Source organism: Borostomias antarcticus, assembly GCF_949987555.1.
Source record: "Borostomias antarcticus genome assembly, chromosome: 4".
Taxonomy (NCBI): domain Eukaryota; kingdom Metazoa; phylum Chordata; class Actinopteri; order Stomiiformes; family Stomiidae; genus Borostomias; species Borostomias antarcticus.
Genome location: NC_140237.1, coordinates 14,519,856 through 14,540,434, shown reverse-complemented (window position 1 = coordinate 14,540,434; position 20,579 = coordinate 14,519,856). Strand labels below are relative to the sequence as shown.

Sequence of the window (20,579 nt, the reverse complement as noted above, 5' to 3'; positions counted from 1 at the left end):
GGGTGAGGGTCAGGTGTAGGGTTAGGTTTGGAGATAAAGGCTCAAGCACAGGGTGCTGAGTGGGTGCACTGGCTACACGCCACTGAACTGATGACCACTAATCTTTGATAAAATGAAAAACTAACACATAACAAGGACAAAAACAAGACAACACATACCCCACCCAGGGTTCCAGAGGAGGCCACCGGAGGACGCCAGAGAGTAGAGAGTGGCTTATGTTGTCCCCAGGGGCTTCATGGAGCTTAGAGTTCCCACAGAGAGGAGTTAGTGTGCTAGAGGGCCTAGGAGGGGGGGGGGGCACGGTTAGGGTTAGTGTACTTGGGGAGGGAAGACAAGGGAGGGTAGGGTTTAGGGTAGGTAGGTAGGAAGGCGTGGTTAGGGTTAGATGTTGGAGTGGGGGACCTTAGGGTAAGGATTCAGGGTTGGGGGAGGGTTAGTGAGGTAGGCTGGTAGCCAGGAACCCAGGTTAGGGTTAAGGTTAGGGTTAGGGTTAAGGTTAGGGTTAGGGTCTTCCTTAACCCTAAACTCAATGGTGTTATCGCTAAACTGGGTTGCGAAACGCGTAGACGCGAGTGGGGTAGAGACACACTTGTCTTCACCGGTGGGGGCAGGTGGGTAGTCCAGAGAGGGGTCCACAGCCCCCAACACAATATGACACGAGGGGGTGGAGTCTTGCCACCACGCCACTGTCCATGCCACGGACCCAACAAATCAGCCCCTGAGAGGGCTGGAGACACACTTGTCTTCACCGGTGGGGGCAGGTGGGTAGCCCGGAGAGGGCTCCACTGCCCCCGACCCAATATGATGTGAGGGGGTGGAGTCTCGCCACCACGCCACGGACCCCACAACTCAGTCCTTGAGTGGGCTAGAGACACAGGGTCTTCACTGGTGAGGGCAGGTGGGTGGCCTGGAGAGAGGTACACTGTCCACGACCAGCTCTGACCCGAGGTGGCGGAGTCTCGCCATCACACCACTATCCACGCCACGGATCCCACAACTTGACCCTGAGTGGGCTAGAGACACCACTTGTCTTCACCGGTGGCGGCAGGTGGATAGCCCAGAGAGGGGTCCACAGCCCCCGACCCAATATGACGCGAGGGGGTGGAGTCACAAACAAGTGCACAGTAAACATGTTGTCCCTCACCCATGATGCATATTCCTTTGTGGCAATGATGGAGTGGAAAGATGGAATTTATTTTTTAATTAATATGATACACTACTAATCTATGAGACCCATAACATGTAAAACAATGAGTAAACAAGCCAGGAATCTTTTCTTTTATCTCAACTCTGGGTTTGAAAAGTGTCCCTCAGTAGAACAGACTATACTTTTATTGAAATACATAGCATACTAGTTTCAGTCTTCAAATCTTAATGTACTGGCAATGGGAAAAACAACTTATAACAAGTACTACTATGTGAGCTCTAACCAGCTCATGTGGTTGATGATGCTGGTCAAGCTAAAAAGGCTCCTGGCTAGACTGGACTGTGTCTACACTGAGACACTTAAAGTATTTTGTGTAGAAAGCAACAACGGATGATCACCGTTTTAATAGCCAACAAGTCCATTCACCTGTATGGTCAAAAGTCCCATAATGGATGTTGAAATACGGACATATCTGGCGCTACTAATGTCACATCATGTGTATCAATGATCAAAGTAAGCTCTCTACAAACCATGGTAGAGTGAATAAGAGTAAAAAAAAAAGTCTCCATCTAGTGGGAAAACAAGTCCATGCACCTGTATGGTCAAAAGTCTTATAATGAATGTTGAAATACAAACATATCTAGCGCTACTAAACACTTCAAGCTCTACTCTCTGCGGATGTAGAAAGTACATGTTTTCCCAAGTAAACTTGTCTGAGACTATACTGAGACACCAAGCATAGTTTTTATGTAAAAAACGAAATGTATTTGTCAATGGAAAAATGCATTGGAAAGGCGTCCCTTTAGTGGTGGGTTCTGGTACTACGGGGGACTGACTGACTCACTCACTGACGGACGGACGGATGGCAATGACACTGGCCAACTTAAAGTCCCCCCCTTCGGCTGTCGCTGGGTGGGGGACAACAAGTGACCAAGAGCATAATCTAGAGCTAAAACCAAAGTGCAAGAACCCAAACACTGTAGCTCAAAGCACTGTAGACTAAGTGGTTTTGGATAAAATAACCTGCTTAATGGCTGTAAAATGAGCACTAATGTTGCTGCCCATGAGCAATGTTGGCACGCATAGTTCCATGTCTCTTATACGACAGAGCAAACCATGGATTTGCGTATAGGTGGATTTCAGGCATGGGTCCATAGTCTGGTTGTCCTGGGTTGGTGTGCCGGGCCCTGGCTGAGAGCTGGACGCTAGGCTCTAATGGACATTGCTTGTCCAGAGGTGGAAGGGAAAGAGACAGGAAGAGGCAGGCATCCCTTCAGAGAACAGAGACTTGGGTCAGGCAGGTTGGCAGGGAGAGAGAGGTGGGAGGAGGCCGTTAACACCAGGCTACAGCTGGGTCACGTAGGGCCTGATGCACGCTGAATCAGCAACTACATGTTATCGGGAAGCATGCCACAGCAAGGTGTGACTTTTGTCAAGAGTTAGAATCAGTAGAGCGCGTCCTGCCAGTATGAGCAGAATGAGAGGGAAGGGAGACACCGAGGTTGAGCCTGGGTGGATACTAGATTAACTGAGGTTAAAAGTTAGTGTTAATTGTTAAAGTTTGTCGGATGCTGTAAAGTAAGTGCTCTTCTGTTCTGTTTTCTAATGGAAATGGGGCGGGGAGATTTAGGTCCTCTCTGTCTCTGACCTCTGACCCAGCTCAGGAGCTGTCGCTAATGCACCATTAACATTGAATTCCAACTGCCCTCAAGATCATAACCAGTATGTACTGTAATGCACACGATTGTACCACATTTCTGTCAAATAATCTGATTGGATTACCTTCAAAATACATAAAATAGCCAGAAATAACTCAGACTGGTTCTAAGAAGTATCAAATCAAATCAAACTTTATTTGTATAGCACATATCATACACAGAGGCAACACAATGCGCTTTACAGAGAGCAAGTATCAAACATAGCACTGTAATATGTTTGTATCTTATTTGCTATCACTTTTTAAACAAAGGAAATATCACAATGTTGAAAACAATGTCCTTCCCTGTGTTTTTAAAGTGCTTGGGCTCTTGTTCCATGTTGTCTATAAGAAGTGAGTCTTCTTGATGTAAGCGTTATACTATACTGATTTCCCTCTTGATCTTTGATCTCATGAATTAACTGATTTTCCTATTAGGTAGCCTAGACTACAGTAAGCCTGTTCAGAAGACCACACTTCTTTTTTTTTTTTACTTCATGCTGTTGCTGGACCCTCTGTTTTTACCATCGTCGTTGTTCCACTAGAGAGCGCTCTTACATAATGTGTCCCACCAATTTTGACTACAAGACCACCACCACAATTCAACCTCCTCAATTAATTAACGCCTATAGACCAGTGTTAAGACATTGCATCTCAATTAACACCGAGTGGGTTTCTGTGATATTACTATTGTTTAACCCTATTGGACGAATATCTGTTTGGCTACAGGCTAGTCGCCCATTATAGACCCACAGAAAATGGCTTAATTAATGTAATGTTTTCCTAATTTGTAGTTTTCTGTTCACGTCTCAGACAGTTGAACTGCAGTGCCAGTAGACGAGTGCCCGCCGCGCTGCCAGCTGCGGCCGAAGCTCGAGCCTATTTCCATTCCTATGACTCATATGACGTCACGACTCCCTTGGGTAGCGCGCTCCAGCGCTTTTTCCTGCCGCAACAATTTCATGTAGGACTTCTGAGAGAAGCAGTCGAGGCTCCTCTTTTCTCTTTTAAATGGACATAGAACAGAGGGATATCTAGACACAGACTACCCCCTTTTGATAAGGTTGATAACAGACCGCGCCATGGCTACTATTACTTGTCGAGTCCAATACCTGGAGGATTCGGACCCATTCGTTTGCACCAATTTCCCAGAGCCCAGACGACCGCCGCCGTACAATCTCGATGAAAACCTCGCATTGAATGAACAAATTGCCGCGATCCACAAACTTCTACAGGCGCCTTTGAAGGTATGTTTGAAAATCCTTTGACATTCACAGAATCGGTTGTGGTCAGAAGAGTTTAATCTTAATTGGCAAATGCAAGCAAGTCAACAGGTGTGACATGCGTCGTAGGCTAGCCTACTGCCAATCATCCCTGGATGTCCCGTTGAGATTATTTCAAAAGGACGCTGTCATAATTTACCATTGTTTATGCAAACAAGCTGAATATTTTGTTCTTTTGTGACACTGGTTGACGGTGCTTTCACCTGCAGTCTGCTGACTAGTTGAGAAACAGGTGGATTGAAAGTAGAGGCGAATTAAGATGTTGCTGCCATCTCGTTTTATTTAAATGCCTTGATACAGACAAATACTAGACCAGTAGATGATCATCTAAATAAAGCTTACAAAAAAGTCACAAAAAATCGAAATAAATAAAATTAATTAATGTGATAACACAAACACATGGCATTATGTCAATATCAAATGATAGCAGACGCTGATTAATTTCAGTTCTGAGTATCATGAAGATCTGCCTGTCAGTCAAAATATTTCAAATCCCCACCCTTTTAATCTCTGGTATCAGATAAAGGCTTGAGATCATGTCCCACAAGTGCATTCCTTCACCAATCCGCTATCCCTCCCCCATGCCCAAGGGCAAGATGCTTGCATGATGGTTTGGGAGATCTGAACAACCGATAGCATGGAATTCGATGACGGTGCCAATATTGTCAAAATAAAACATTGCCCTTCTTACGTTTTCAGACTTATTTTATTATAGGTTCATTTTCTGTCATAATAAAGTGTTTTCGGGCACATTTCCCCTTCCTCTGTGGTTGTCAATTGACACTAAATTAAGCTAAAACTCTAGGAAAGGGTGGAGTCTGTAAACACAAGATAAGGTTCATCTGAACGGCCTCCTCCAACAGCCTTGTAGGCCCTAACATGTCCCTATCTTTCCCTCTAACTTGGCAGAATTCCCTTTTAGACGGCACTGTTTGACCATATGGTCGTAATGGTTCTATACTTGCTCATACCCTTGGCATTGTTGACATTTTGGAGGAACAGTCTGGTTGTGTTGGTATTTAAAGGTTGTTTTTGCAGCTTCTATCAGTCAGTGCAGAAGTATGCAGGGCCAAAGTTAATGAAATGTACACCTGTAATGAATGATGAGTTGCCAGACAACAAATCCAAAGAAGGTCGTGAAACGTGAAACTAAAGAAGATTGCCACACACTCGTAGCTCTGATGCACAAGATTTAATTGGAAGTACAGAAGTATGCCGATGGACTATATTCAAAAGAAAGTCCATTGAAATGCCTTTTTTCTGACGTATCATGCTAGAGTAACATGAGTATCAGAGCTGTACAGGCATGCCAGTGTTATCAAGCTGATGACTGAAACTCTATATATAGAGATTACACATTCTCATCTCCAACTGAGCCCAATGCAGGATTTCATCTCTACATTTGAAGGATGATAATGTCATGCAAGCCAAGGAAGACATCAAACCTAATCTGCTTAGAGAAACCATCTCTTATCGGTCTATCAGACAGACACTTGAGAGGCATTGAAGACATTGATACAACTGGATGTGATGCAACTCTGTGAAGGCATTTAGAGATACCATTTTACGTCTTATTTGTGTCTGCTGAATGTGTGTGAGAGAGAAAAACAGAAAGTGTGCAGGTGTGTATACTGTGTGTGTGTGTGTGTGTGTGTATACTGTGTGTGTGTGTGTATACTGTATATGTGGTGTGTGTGTGTGTGCGTGTTTGCTCGCATGTACATTCATGCGTATACCTGCTGCCCTGTGTGTAACGGCTGGTCTGCCCATGCCCCCCCCCCCGGGCAGCTGGAGGAGTGTGCCCTGCAGCTGACCCCCAGCGGGAACTACCTGGACCTGGAGCTCTCCCTGGCGGAGCAGAGGGACGACCTGGAGCAGCTGTATGAAGACGTGGCGTGAGTACCGCAGCTCTCTCCCCTCTCACCCCGTCTCTCTCTCTCACACACACACACACACACACTCATGCACGGCGCATAAACTCACACTCTCTCACTAGTCGGGCCGTTCAATTTCAATCTGTAACGGTCGAATCTGTGTCTTGCCTTTTCTCTTCGCTGCCTTGGGCAGTGTTCTGACGGGTTTAGATTTCTGCTGTGGGGATCGCGTTTCAAAACACGCCCAATGAACGGAGCTGAGAGTAACGGTTGAGTAAGAGAGGATATACTGCAGACAGAACATGGGGGTGCGTGAGGCCAGTCATCGAGAGCTGGATGCCTTACCGCCTGGGTTTTCCCAGTTAGTGGTCATATATGTTGTGTGTGTGTGTGTGTGTGTGTGTGTGTCAGTCAGGATGAGATGAGTCACAGCCAGGGAGAGTGATATGACATCATCACACGAGGAAGTGTGCAGGTTGTGTGAGCTCTGTGATAAGAGTCCAGTCAGGGGTGACAGACAACATGCTGTCGACTCAGCAGGATAGAGACTAAGAGAGGGGCTTTATTTCACACAACTGAGAATGCAGTGTTGTGATTGTTGTGTTATGCCTGATCACAGTCATTGTAGGTGGGTAGGTAGGTAGATAGGTGGGTAGGTAGGTAGGTGGGTAGGGAGGTAGGGAGGTGGGTGGGTATGTAAGTAGGTAGGTCTGTAGGTAGGGAGGTAGGTGGGTAGGTAGGTAAGTAGATACAGTAGGTAGGTGGGTAGGTAGGTAGGTGGGTAGGTAGGTAGTTGGGTGGGTAGGTAGGGAGGTAGGTAGGTAGGTAGGTGGTTGGGTGGGTAGGTAGGGAGGTATGTGGGTGGGTAGGTAGGTAGGGAGGTAGGTAGGTAGGTAGGTAGGTAGGTAGGTAGGTGGTTGGGTGGGTAGGTAGGGAGGTATGTGGGTAGGTAGGGAGGTAGGTGGGTGGGTGGGTGGGTTAGGTAGATAGGTGGGTAGGTAGGTAGGTGGGTAGGGAGGTAGGGAGGTGGGTGGGTATGTAAGTAGGTAGGTCTGTAGGTAGGGAGGTAGGTAGGTAGGTAAGTAGATACAGTAGGTAGGTGGGTAGGTAGGTGGGTAGGTAGGTAGGTGGGTGGGTAGGTAGGGAGGTAGGTGGGTAGGTAGGTAGGGAGGTAGGTGGGTGGGTAGGTAGGTAGGGAGGTATGTGGGTAGGTAGGTAGGGAGGTAGGTGGGTGGGTGGGTGGGTTAGGTAGGTAGGTACTGTAGGTAGTTGGGTACTGTACTTGCTGATCACTGGAGGTACATTGTATTGTCACAGCAGTAATATACAAAGGACAACAAAGCACAATCAACATGAAATAGAAATATACTATTGATACAAAATATACAAGAATTCCAAAATATATATAAGGGATAATGAACGAGGGTCCGGGCGTTGTGCTGTTTACATGACTGATGTGGAGGTAGTGTACGCCCACGCCAGTCTACAGTACCTCTGCAAAGGTGATTTCAACAGTGCAACGCCTGGCCCCGAGTTCATTATCCCCCTTATACAACAGCCTTTCAACAGAAAACATCATTCTGAAACCAAAATACAACTATTGCTCATATTAGCTTTGAAAAGATGATAATTCATGGTTAGAGTTATATCGATTCCATAGCAACCAGTAAGGCTACTCTCCTAGACCAAACGAACTCTGTTACATCCCATCCTGCAATTCAACTCGCAATAAATGTACTTGTGCTGTCACTGTCAGTTGTAGCTTCATGTATTTGACGTGGAAAAAAGCTACTGATTTGAGGACAATGAGGTGTCTGGCTATCATAAACAGTTTGTTGGCAATTAGATTCAATAACTGGACAATTGATGTTGCACAGCTAATATGCAGTAGCCTACACCCCTCATAGCTAGCTAGCAATATCGGGTACAGTATGGCATTACTGTAGTTTGGGTTGCTACGGGGTCATTGTTTTGGTTGCTACTGTAGGTCGTATCTTTAATTGCGCATTGATTTAGAACAACGGTGAGTAGCTGGGCGTATATGTACCAGGTGTTGTGCAGAAATAATGCATAACCCCTGGGCCAATCACAATCTACTATTCACACAAGCCGTTGTACAGTATAAAAGAGTGTAATGTACAAGAGTTTAACAGTAGACTGCATAGAATGGCTAGATTGTACAAACATACCTAGATTGTGCAAGATTCAAGTATAGATGTAAAGTAAGAGACTCGTATGCATGTCTGTACTGGTCCAGCACATCTCCTGAGATGAGTAACAATAGGGTGTTGATAATGGTGCCCCGAGTGATGAATACACACACTGTCTCGCTATAAAACCGTACCTGCTGGATGTTCTACCATTCCTGTCGCTCTCTGTCTCTCTCACCTCCCCTCCCCTCGTCCCTCTCTCCCTGGAGGGGAGGGGCTGAGCTGGGAGGACTGTGGGAGAGACGGTGGGTGGGTGACGGGTCTCTCTCTGGTATGTGTCCACATGCCACTCAGCATGTCCCGGTGAGGCGTCTTCACACACGGGTAACGACTCAGTCAGCGTAGGGGGGGTCAAATATGGAGACTACACACACCTACACACACCCACACGCACCCACAAACACACACACAGACACTCACAATACGCAGTTAAGGATAGGTGCTTGTTATGAACAGGAATCAACATGGTCGCTCACAAACAATACGCATTAGGTAACCTCTTAAAGGGGTAGTTCAGAATTTTAGACGCCTCATTTACGACCTACCCATAATGTTGTTGATTGATGGGGAACATTTTCAGCTGATTCCATGCTGTCCCTCAGGTGTCCAGGTGTTCACGGCATGCTAATGTTAGCACAGTCAAACCAAATTGGCTAGCATTCAAAGAACTCACTTATAAACCCTCCAAACAAGTAATGATCACCAGATACTGTGAATTAAACTCCTCATCAAAGTCAGACATATCTCTTTTGAACGTGGCCGTTGCAACCTGTTGTTGTGCTGTGCCGGCTAGTTACGTATAGCTCCGCCCCCCTGTTTACAAAGAGAGACATACTGTAGGTCCGAACAAACAAAAAGGGTTCAACGATACTTTAAAAATGATGGTATAAAAACTCAAATGAGTCCCCCACAGACTGTCCTCATATTTTATTTAATTTGGGTGCACTGGAGTGGTTAAGGGAGTTTTCTTTGAATGCTAGCCATTTCAGTTCGATTGCGTTAGCATCAGCATGCCATGAACGCCCGAACGAGAGACACCGTGGAATCATCTGAAAATGTTCTCCATCAATCAACAACCTTGAACAAATAAAATAAAATAAAATCAAACAACATTATGGGTAAGTCGTAAATGAGGCTCTATGTCCAAAATCCCGAACTATCCCTTTAAGGCCGATTCACACTGCCTCAACAATGACCAACAAATCCCCACAGACACCAGCGGGCATAGCGCACCAACCCAACAGAACCTTGGTGTCTGTTGGTGTCTGTTGGTCATTTTTGGGGTAGTGTGAATTGGCCTTTATGGAGACATGTCAATAGAAAACAATATTCTTAATGACATCATCCAACCCCTTTCAACTCGCTGGATGAAAATACCGGCTGGGGGGGAAGTATGACAAATAACTTCACCCCACAATAAGAATGCTTTGTCTCGAGCAGGAAACCCTGGCTGAACCCATACACAAGCGGCCAGGAACGATTACAGAAAGCCTATGGAGATTCCCACTACACTACAGCTCAGATCACTTATTTCGTATTACCTCGATTACCGGATTACTACTGGCTGGACAGTTTTAGACAGGTCTGATGTTTGAACATGATTCCAGGTAACTAGATTATTGGAATGGGGGAGTTTTAGCGATGTTGAGCGCATGCCTAGTGATAACTCCCAAGAATGTTGAGTTCAGTAGCACAACTGACTCAAGAGATGGTCTTGGGACCAAAGCTCCTGTGTGACTATTATATATACTGTAGTGTCTGAGTGGACGTTGGCTTGTTACAGTATATCTTGGCCAGTGACCTCACTATACTCTACACTATACTTGCAGTGCTCTGATGATTGTCTAACGGGGGTTATAATGGTCAGTATCCATGTCACTGAATCATTTACAGGGTCCACGTAACAGGAGGCTGCGCACACACACACACACACACACACACACACACACACACACACACACACACACACACACACTCCCAGGCGTGACACGTCTAGGCCTGACATCATTTCTCAAGGCTTATAATCAGTGACCTAAAAGACAAAAGAATTATGGGAGCTTACTGTTTGGTTGATAAGTTTACTACAGAAGAACATGCTCCACCCATGGTTGAAGTACCTGTCAACTAAGCACGTTTGAATGAGGTTTGATGCGCGAGATGAAGTTCCCATTACCCCTATCTATTGATCTATTGATCACATTAGCATAGACAATCCTACTGCAACGACATATATGACCCTGCATTGGTACAGTAGCTTGAAGTTCTTTCTGGTCTTTGTCCATTCACTCAGTTTCAATGTTACTGGATATGCATATGAACTGGACCAGAGCAGCATCCGCTGAAACAAACCAGCATTGTTATACTCCAATGACCACTGGTTCATATCTATGGCCTCTATTCACTGACTTGTCAAACATTGAAAATATTTACAGTGGCGGAATGCTCCGGAATCTGATTTGAATCTGATTCTTCCCTTTCTCAAGCCATGCAGGCTTGCTTGTGCGGCCTATGCGTTCGTGCTCCCATGTGACAAAAGCATGTCTTGTTGTGTCGTGAACCCCCCCACACACACACACAACCATTCATATCAACTGCATGTGACGTCTATAACCCCTTTAAATAGTATACCAAACACAAGTGCACGTGTGTAGCTCTCTCCCACCAAAAGTGATGTCATTTGCAGTCTTTTTTTGGAGGGGAAAACGTGACCGGCAAGGAAAAGCACTTCTGGCTGTTCAGCAATCTTTAGTGTGTTTGCTTTGGAACCGGCTTTCCCTGATAGGACACTGCTATTTCACCCTAGAGGAACCCCTGTTGTTTCTTAAATACCTGGGTGCTGGGTTTATGGACACAGTGATCAGAGGTAAACTGCGTGTGTGTGTGTGTGCGTGCGTGCGTGCGTGCGCGCGCGCATGCGTCGGCGTGAGTCGGTCACAAATTCTAACACGCTAGAATGCACACGAATTATTAAATCTCACCCGTTGTAGCTGCCATCGTAAACGCAGAAAGAGTCAATAATGACAGTGCTAAGATTACTGATCATAATGTGTGTGTGTGTGCGTGTGCGTGTGTCTGTCCTCTTGGTGGGAGGGAGGAGTGGTAACACTGGGCTGGGTTTCCATTTAGAGGAAATGTGTCATTTGAAGCGGTACCTGGAAAATGGGGGCAGATTATTTTGTGAGTGTGTGAGTGCCAGAGAGAGAGGACAGTGATTGGTGATCAATTGAAAGCTGGCACTACCCAACTTCTGAACACCTCCCAGCCCTTGGACCATGTAAATGTATTCTAAACAGATCATCATATGTGATTTTATGTTCAAAAACAAAAAATGGAATGCTCTTTTCAAGATTCAGATAACTTGCCATTTTGGAGATACAAGATTTTCACCTCACAGCAGCGTCATGTGTGTGACAATAACGGTCGCTGAGGAGAAAATGTAAACGCAAAGTCGTCCTACTACAAACACCCCCAGACAGGGCATACTTTCCATACCTCTGTGCTGTGTGTGTCTGCTCCGGAACTTTCCATAGTGTTCCACGGCCGGGCCAGTCACAGCGGAGCGCGGTTCTGTTTATAGGGACCGCAGCGTGTGCGAGCCAGAGCAATGGAGATCCAGTGTCTTCCTCAACCATCTGTGTTAGCGCTCACTCTCACACACACACTTTCACACACACACACTCTCACATACACACTCTCACATACACACTGAGATGCTATAGAGGAATCCCAGCCTCTCCATAGTGGAATGGTTGGTCTGAAAACCAGGCCGGGCGTTTTGAGGAGGAAGACAAATGATAAATACATGAGGGCCTCTTAAATGAAAAAATCTTTTAAATCATGGGTCTGAAATCCAAATGGTACAGTGCCTGAGTAGGCATTAGCATGTTTATTCTGCATCACCTGGGGCTTGAACTCACAACCAGACACCCAGGGAAGGTCATGTTCATGTTTGAGCCAAGTGACACACACACACCCTTAGCCTAATACTTGGTTGACGCACCTTTGGCAGCGATTACAGCTTCGAGGCATCTTGGGAAAGAAGCTATGAGCTTGGCACACTTGTTTCTGGAGATTTTTGCCCATTCCTCTTGGCATATCCTTGCAAGCTCCGTGAGGTAGGATGGGGAGTGTGGGTACACAGCTATTTTCAATTAAATTCAGGGCTGGGCCACTCGAGGACATTTCTCTGAAGTCACTCCTTTGTTCTCTTGGCTGTGTGCTTCGGGTCATTGTCATGTTGGAAGGTAAACCTCCGCCCCAGTCTGGAGGTCCAGAGCGCTCTGGAGCAGGTTCTCTTCAAGGATATCGGTGTACTTAGCTGCATTCATCTTTCCCTCTATCAGGACTAGTCGCCCTGTTCTTGCTGCTGAAAAACATCCCCACATCATGATGCTGCCACCGCCATGCCTCACTGTAAGGATGGTATTAGCCAGGTGATGAGCGGTGCCTGGTTTCCTCAAGACGCAACACTTGGTATTCAGGTCAAAAAGTTCAATTTTCGTTTCATCAGACCAGAGAATCTTGATTCTCATGGTTTGAGACTGTAGGTGTATGGAGTCAAAATGAGGCCAGAAAGCATTGTAAACGTAAGTGAAGTATTGTAAACGTAAGTGAGGTATTGTAAACAAAAATATATGAATTGTAAATGTAAGTGAAGTATTGTAAACGTAAGTGAAGTATTGTAAACAAAAAATATATAAATTATTACTTAATTATTAAAAAATAAAATAAAAATTGCATTTACAATACTTTTTTGCGTTTACAAAACCTTTTCTGCATTTACAAAACTTTTCTGCCTTTACAATACTTTTTCTGCGTTTACAAAACTTTCTTGCGCTGCAAAACATTCTGGCCTCTCTTTGACGTGGGGGCGGGGTTAGATGAGTGGCGTGTCCAGAGAGGAAGAGGCGGGGTTTCGGGATGCCCACCGCCATATATAAATCAAGTTGAGCAGCGCTCATATGGCGGTGGGCATCCCGAAACTCCGCCTCTTCCTCTCTGGACACGCCACTCATCTAACCCCGCCCCCACGTCAAAGAGAGGCCAGAATGTTTTGCAGCGCAAGAAATGTTTTGTAAACGCAGAAAAAGTATTGTAAAGGCAGAAAAGTTTTGTAAATGCAGAAAAGGTTTTGTAAACGCAAAAAAGTATTGTAAATGCAATTTTTATTTTATTTTTTAATAATTAAGTAATAATTATATATTTTTTGTTTACAATACTTCACTTACGTTTACAATACTTCACTTACGTTTACAATACTTCACTTACGTTTACAATTCATATGTTTTTGTTTACAATACTTCACTTACGTTTACAATGCTTTCTGGCCTCATTTTGACTCCATATAGGTGCCTTTTGGCGAACTCCAAGCGGGCTGTCATGTGCCTTTTACTAAGGAGTGGCCTCCACCTGGCCATAAAAAAGGCCTGATTGGTGGAGTTCTGCCTGGATGGTTGATCTTCTGGAAGGTTCTCCCATCTCCACATGGATATGCTGGAGCTCTGTCGGAGTGACCCTCGGGTTCCTGCTCACCTCCCTGGCCATGGCCCATCTTCCCCGATTGCTCAGTTTCGCCAGACGGCCAGGTCTAGGAAGTTTCCGGGTGGTTCCAAACTTTTCCTTACCCATCTCTAGATCCATGCCTTGACACAATCCTGTTTCTGAGGTCTGCAGATAATTCCCTTGACCCCATGGCTTGGAGTTTGCTCTGATATGCACTGTCAACTGTGGGACCTTATATAGGCAGGTGTCATGTCAATTGAATTTACCACAGGTTGACCCCAGTTAAGTTGCAGAAACATCTCAAGCAGCATCAGTGGAAACAAAAAGGGTGTGCACTTGTGTTCATATGATATTTTACATTTTGATTTTTAATAAATTAGCACAAATGTCTAAAAACTTGTTTTTAACTTAGTCATTATGGGCTTCTTTGTGTAGAATTTTCAGGCAAAAAATAAACTCAATATATTATGGCTTTACCTCCCTTCATACTAAAGTGTTCTCTCCCCCCTCTCTCTCTCCCTCCCTCTTTCTCTCCCTCTCTCTCTCTCTCTCTCTCCCTCCCTCTCTCTCCCCCCCCCCTCTCTCTCTCTCTCTCCGTAGCAAAGGAAAGAAGCCCATCCTGATCGTCCGTACCCAGCTCTCTGTACGCGTCCACTCCATTCTGGGTAATTACCACCTCTCCTTTCCATGCCTGCTTTTCCACCCCTCCAGCCTCTCCGAGACACACTGATGACTCAGGGGAATGTAGAAGCGAGCGTCGCTTGCCATCTCCACAATAAGCTCTCTAGCAGTAGCTTCCAATGGCGTCCAATAGCCTATATTATAAGCTTTAGCTCTTCATTTGTCAGCGAAGCGCTGACACCACCCTAATCCCCACCCCCCACCACCCGCCACCCCCGTTTAAAGTCATCTTTCCACTTCGGGCTTCAGACACTCGTTTTTTCCTTGTGCGTGGCAGAGAGGAAAATGCCCCCACTGTCCAAGGGATGCTCAGATGGTTTTTATCCTCCTCAGGGTTTTCCTGCAGATCCAAATAAAGTGTTCTCTGATCCATCAGTGTTTCCACTCTGTGACGTCAGCAACAGCAGTTTAAATTTCACACACTAATGCGGTTATTGCATTCTGAAGTGGTTTTCGATTGCTGTAGATACCGCAGTGCCCCGATAACTGTACTGTGGTGTGGTCATGTTCAGCTATGGCCTCCCTTATGCAGAACTCTTGTCTAAATCGGTCTTTGACCCAGTGTGACCTGCTGTATATTTCCTGTCCTGCAAGAGGTCTTTAGTGATCAAGCGCAGTCGTCTTGATCAACCTGCAGTGAGAGAGACAGGGAGGGGTATGTTGTAGTGTAAACAATCATAATACCGGCTCACCTCACCTGGGAATTGTGGGTTTGCTTTTTGATTGTTCATATCCAACTTTGATGTGGGTTTGATTTTCTCTGACTGTGCTTCAGTGTAATTCCAGACATGCCCAGACAAGATCTCTCAACAAACCTTCCAGGGTCGCGCTATAAGAGCTGAGTTCTATGCTCTGAAAGTCAGTCTGGTGGTTTTGTTGTTCATGAGTACTGCACATGACTTTAAAGGAAGTGACTCCTCCATTTAGATTGAAGTAATTGATCAGAAAAACGCCACTGTGCTCCGATTTGGCTGATTTTGAGGTGAGTAAGTATGTTTTGGGAAATGCCAGAGATGCGTGTCCTCCCTCCCCAAAGGGAGTATCCGTCTGTAGTAGTGACTCCCAGACAGACACCATACAGTAGGAAAAGCCTGAGTAGCACCATTCCTCCATTTCACCGGCCCTAGGCAGCCTGTGAAAGACTCCCATACCACCAGGCAAGGCAAGTTTATTTGTATAGCACATTTTAGCAACAAGGCAATTCAAAGTGCTTTACATGAGACATTAAAAGCATCAAGACAAAGTGCAACACATAAAAGGTCATATAAAACGAAATGCAAAAAAGGACATTTAAAACAAAATAAAATGCAGGAAAAATAAAATACAGGAATAAAAGTTACAGTGCAGTGTATGAATGAATAATTATTTGATTTAATAAAAAGCAGCGGCAAAAAGAAAAGTCTTCAGTCTTGATTTAAAAGAACTGAGAGTTGCAGCAGACCTGCAGTTTTCTGCAAGCTAAAGCCTGTGAAAGACTCCCATACCTAGGGGCGGCTGTGGCTCAGTGGTAGAGCGGGTCATCCAATGATTGTAGGGTCGGCGGTTCGAATCCCGCCTCCTCCTGTCCACATGTCGAAGTGTCCTTGGGCAAGACACTGAACCCCAAATTGCTCCCAATGAGCAGGTTAGCACCTTGCATGGCAGCTGCCACCATCGGTGTGTGAATGTGTGTGTGAATGGGTGAATGAGAGGCCATTGTAAAGAGCTTTGGATAAAAGCGCTATATAAGTGCAGTCCATTTACCATTTACCACCATTCAAGCTGAAGGTGGCCCAGCTTGACTAACAGGTTCCTTCACTTGCTCTTCTTTCTAGGTCACCAGCTCTCCCCCTGCTCAACAATACCAGCTATTGTTTGTGTGCATTATTTTAGCAGCCACACCAGCACAGAAAGAATGTGGTGGATGCTGTCCTCTTAACACAATCCACTTTCTGAACACCTGATTGAGCGCTGTAAAATGAACTGGTCCATTTTTGCATGGTTATACCGTACAGTACATGCTAGGTTTATCTGAAGATGCTTTGTGTTCTTCTAAGGAATCCCTGTAATTCTCTCAGACTAGGAGGGAGGAAAGTTTACAGCTAATGAAAGTGTTTCTCTGTGTGTTTGGTTCAGTTTTACGACGCGAGCTCCACAAATGAGTCATCATGGTTTTCCTTCCTGGCTGCATAGCGTTCGTAACAGTACAAGTTGAAAAGGATTTCCCCTCCTTTTACTGAACAAGGTAGTTTCCCAACACCCTTATGATGTCAACAGCAAACGTCAGGATTCAGAAACGGCGGTCTGATCCTATGTGTCTTATGCCGGGCTCACACTACAGGATATTTAAAATCCTAATCAATTTAGAAATCGGGTTACATCACGCACATAAGGAGAATCTTAACAGATATTATTCTTGCGCATCTCAAACGGCACACAGCAAGATTTGAAAATAACGGCTCAGCACACACCACAGGATCTTATCGTGCCCGAGGGAGCAACGAACCACTGGTCTCGCCGTCTCACTTGTAAAGTCGGGACGTAATAATCTTAAATATCAAACATGTTTGATATTATCTGGGCCGCCCCGATGGGTCTGCGAGCCGATCGGGAGGTATAAGATTGGATCTGTATACCCCTCACATTACAAGATAATCTGGACCGATCATCGGCCCCAATCAACGTTCCAGACCAGATTTCTCCTCCGATTGTCGGGAGGGGTGAATCGGGGATAAATCGGCCCAAAAATCCTGTAGTCTGAGCCCGGCATTAGAGAACTACAGGACCAGTTCATTGCCGGTACAGCTGTCAACATCGTGGTGCTCTGCCAACATCCGTCCCGAATCCTAAACCCTCACCGGGCAGATTGTAGGACGTTCTTCACTTCCTTAGCATCTGCAGGAACTGCCACAGACAAGGCCACTGTTCACCATTCCCCCGCCCTAGAACACACTGCGACTCCATGACTGTAGTCTATTAGCCTACACCTGAACTACAGCTCCCATGATTCGACACAGCGGGCAGGGCCAGCTGGCTAGGCTTTATAGAGACTAATAGAAAGTGTGCCACTCCTCTTGATGCTTCTAGAAATGACCCAAAGCGTTGAATTCCGTTAAAGACTGAGGTCTCGGGGGCGCCCCGGTGGCTCAATGGGTTGGGGCACTTACCATGTAAAGGCTAGTCCTTACTGTAGCGCCGTGGGTTAGAATCCGCCCCACGCCCTTTGCTTCATGTCTTCCCCTCTCTCTCTCTCTCTCTCCCGCCCACCTTTCCTGTCTGTCCTTCAACTGTCCTATCCAATAAAGCAGAAATGCCATAAAAAAAAAAAAAGATTGAAACAAGACTGGGGTCTCTCAGTGAAAGCTGGATTGACGATGGTATTTCTGCCCACTGTTGCTACTCAGTTGATATTACACATGATGGGTGCGACCACTAAGAGAGCCACACACACATGTAGGATGTTTGTGTTGGTGTGTTTTGGGCCGTTCCTCATAGCGAAGAGGCCTTCACAGGCGGTGGCACCACACATGTGCAGAGCAGTCTTCGGACATGAGGAGATGCGTGCAACGTGTCTCGGCCTAGCGGGTGAGGTACTGTATAGGGTTGCAAAGGGGTGGAAAATTTCCGGTAAATTTCTGGAAATTTTCCATGGGAAGTTAAGGTCGGACATTTTGGAAAAGTTAGATCGCTAACGTTTTTAGCATAAATCAATGGAGTTAAACAAAGTGTAAATAAGCATCGCGATTAGCACTCACTCACAAACTCACAAGGAGATTAAGCAAATAGATTATGCCAAAAATGTCATTTAAAAAAATATTTATTAGAAATGTTTGCCTGCATGTCTGTTTATGCAAAAACAAAATTCTTGTTTGGTAAGGTAAATGCAGTTGGTATAAATAGCCCCAAAATTCCCAGTTTATTCCCGTAAATTTCCGTTAATTCCCATAAATTCCCATTAATTCCCATGGAAAGTTTCCAACTTTGAATATTTCCGGAATGTTGCAACCCAAGTACTGTATAAGGGATATCTGCCATACTTTCATGATTGTGTTTCAGCCGCATTTGAAGGCTGAAGGCTGAAGGCTGATTTATTCCTGCGCTTGGACTGTTATTTTTTCTCCCGGATTTACTAAAGCTGTTGCTTCATCAGGATGCATTTCCTCAGCAGCGTGGCTGTGCCTGGAACTGACTGAGTCAGTCTTGACTCCTCCCTTTGTTCTGTTTTGACATGTCTGGCGTGCTGACGCGGCATCCTGTTGATTCGTGTCAGTGAGTGTGTGTTTCTGAGAAAAATGCTTTGTCAGGGCTTAAGTGAACATATCCAAGTTTGTTCAGAGGAGGAGGTCTTGGTTCTGTACAAATCACGGCTGTGGAACATAAGCCCGCTCCACGGCCCATGTGCAATCAGCATATCCTGACTCACTTGTGGTTGTGAATACTGTACAAGGTGCCTGTTTCCCTGTTGCATGTAGCATGGAAATCGTGTGTGTGTGTGTGTGTGTGTGTGTGTGTAGTGGACCATGTTTTCTATCCATTGGGAGGGGCAACCATATAACTGCAAAGTCAAGTAGCACCTCCGGAAGCTTATTACATTACATTCATTAGCACATAAATCAGATAACACAACGGCAATGTGATATCGGTGCTGCAAATTACATTCAGGTGTAATTGTCACCAATATACAGTATGACAGTGTTGCAACTTGCCATTCTACCTTTATTGCTGTGGGATTACATCATGGTTTTCATGTAACCTTAGATACCGTAGCTTTACCAACCTACTGTACGGTATTGTGGCCTATGGATAAGAAAGGACCTGCTCTATCAGGAGTCTTCACACCCCGATGCTCTATCATTGTGTAGGTTGTGTTTTGTTGCACAGTTGCTCTTGGTGACAGTATCGACCTCTCCTTTCTGTTCACTGCTCTTCTCGCCAAATAAGAAAGAAGTGATTCCTGATAGTCCCTTGGGGATCCGTGTTTATATCCGCGGAAAATATTTTTTTGTTTGTACTGTCCTTAGTTTTTTTTTTTTTAAGTGCTTGTGGGTTTGGAGTTCTGAAAGATCAGGATGTCAGCAGGACCCATGCGCTGCCCTGGGTCTCTGGAACTCTTGTCCTTTGACACGGCTCAGTGTAATTCAGCTGCTGAACAGGAAATGCCAAGCTCATCATACAGTATCTGGGTCATTTTCTCTCTTTCTCTGTCTCTCTCTCTCTCGCTCTGTCTGTCTCTGTCTCTCTCTGTCTCTCTGTCTCTCTCCCTCTCTCTCTCTCTATCTCTCTCTCCCTCTCTCTCTGTCTCTCTCTCTCTCTCTCCATCTCTCTCTCTCTCTCTCTCTCTCTCTCTGTCTCTCTCTCTGTCTCCATCTCTCTCTCTCTCTGTCCCTCTCTCTCTCTCCCTCTCTCTCTCTCTCTCTCTCTGTCTCTCTCTCTCTGTCTCTCTGTCTCTATCTCTCTCTGTGTGTCTCTCTCTCTCTGTAGCGCCGTGGGTTCGAATCCGGCCAACGCCCTTTGCTTCATGTCTTGCCCCCCCCCCCCCCCCCCCCTCTCTCTCTCTCTCTCTCTCTGGCTTCTCATTTGCATATTTAGCATTTCTCTTAGCAACAACTGCAACATTGACAAACTGAGGCTGGAACACTGTAGCTTCCTTTGCATTTCATTATACATCTGACGTCATGTTGAGCCTACCCAAATAGTCTCTTACATACAGTCATCTTTCATTTGTAACTTTATCTGAATGATAAGCAGCTCTTTTGTGTGCTACTGTACATCCCAAGATTAATTCTTCCACTTCAAATACTTCATTATTTGCATTTAGAATTACATGACATTAGTCATTTAGCAGACGCTTTTATCCAAAGCGACTAACAATAATTGCATTTAATGTAGGAAAAGCCAATGTACTACTTGCAAGAACTCACAAGTGCATCTTCTTTCTAAAACAAGTGACTAAGAGCATAATCTAGTGCTGAAGGCAAAGTGCAAGAATAGCAGTCTGAAATACAACAGTTGCTTAATCTAGCAAACGGCACTGATCGTTTGGTTCATCTCTACAGCGCAGACCTGCAGTTTCACAGATCATCAATCAGCATGTGTGTATCTGTGTGGGGGAGAGCGTGACCTTGTGGGCTAGAGGGGAGTACACACCGGAATGATGAGTTACCCAGACACGGCCTCAACGCCATTTCCTCTTAACGCCATCGCCTC

General features: G+C 45.4%; 1 protein-coding gene across 1 annotated transcript in view; it reads left to right on the top strand.

Moving 5' to 3' along the window:
• Positions 1-3,925: 3,925 nt before the first annotated feature.
• Positions 3,926-20,579, top strand: part of fhod1 (formin homology 2 domain containing 1) — a gene marked incomplete at its 5' end in the record, with an annotated part of 59,966 nt that continues 43,312 nt past the window's right edge. The window contains 3 exons of the mRNA XM_084437346.1: positions 3,926-4,090; positions 5,915-6,021; positions 14,313-14,377. Of these exons, the coding sequence (XP_084293472.1) occupies positions 3,926-4,090; positions 5,915-6,021; positions 14,313-14,377 (337 nt within the window). The remainder of the gene's footprint in view (positions 4,091-5,914; positions 6,022-14,312; positions 14,378-20,579) is intronic.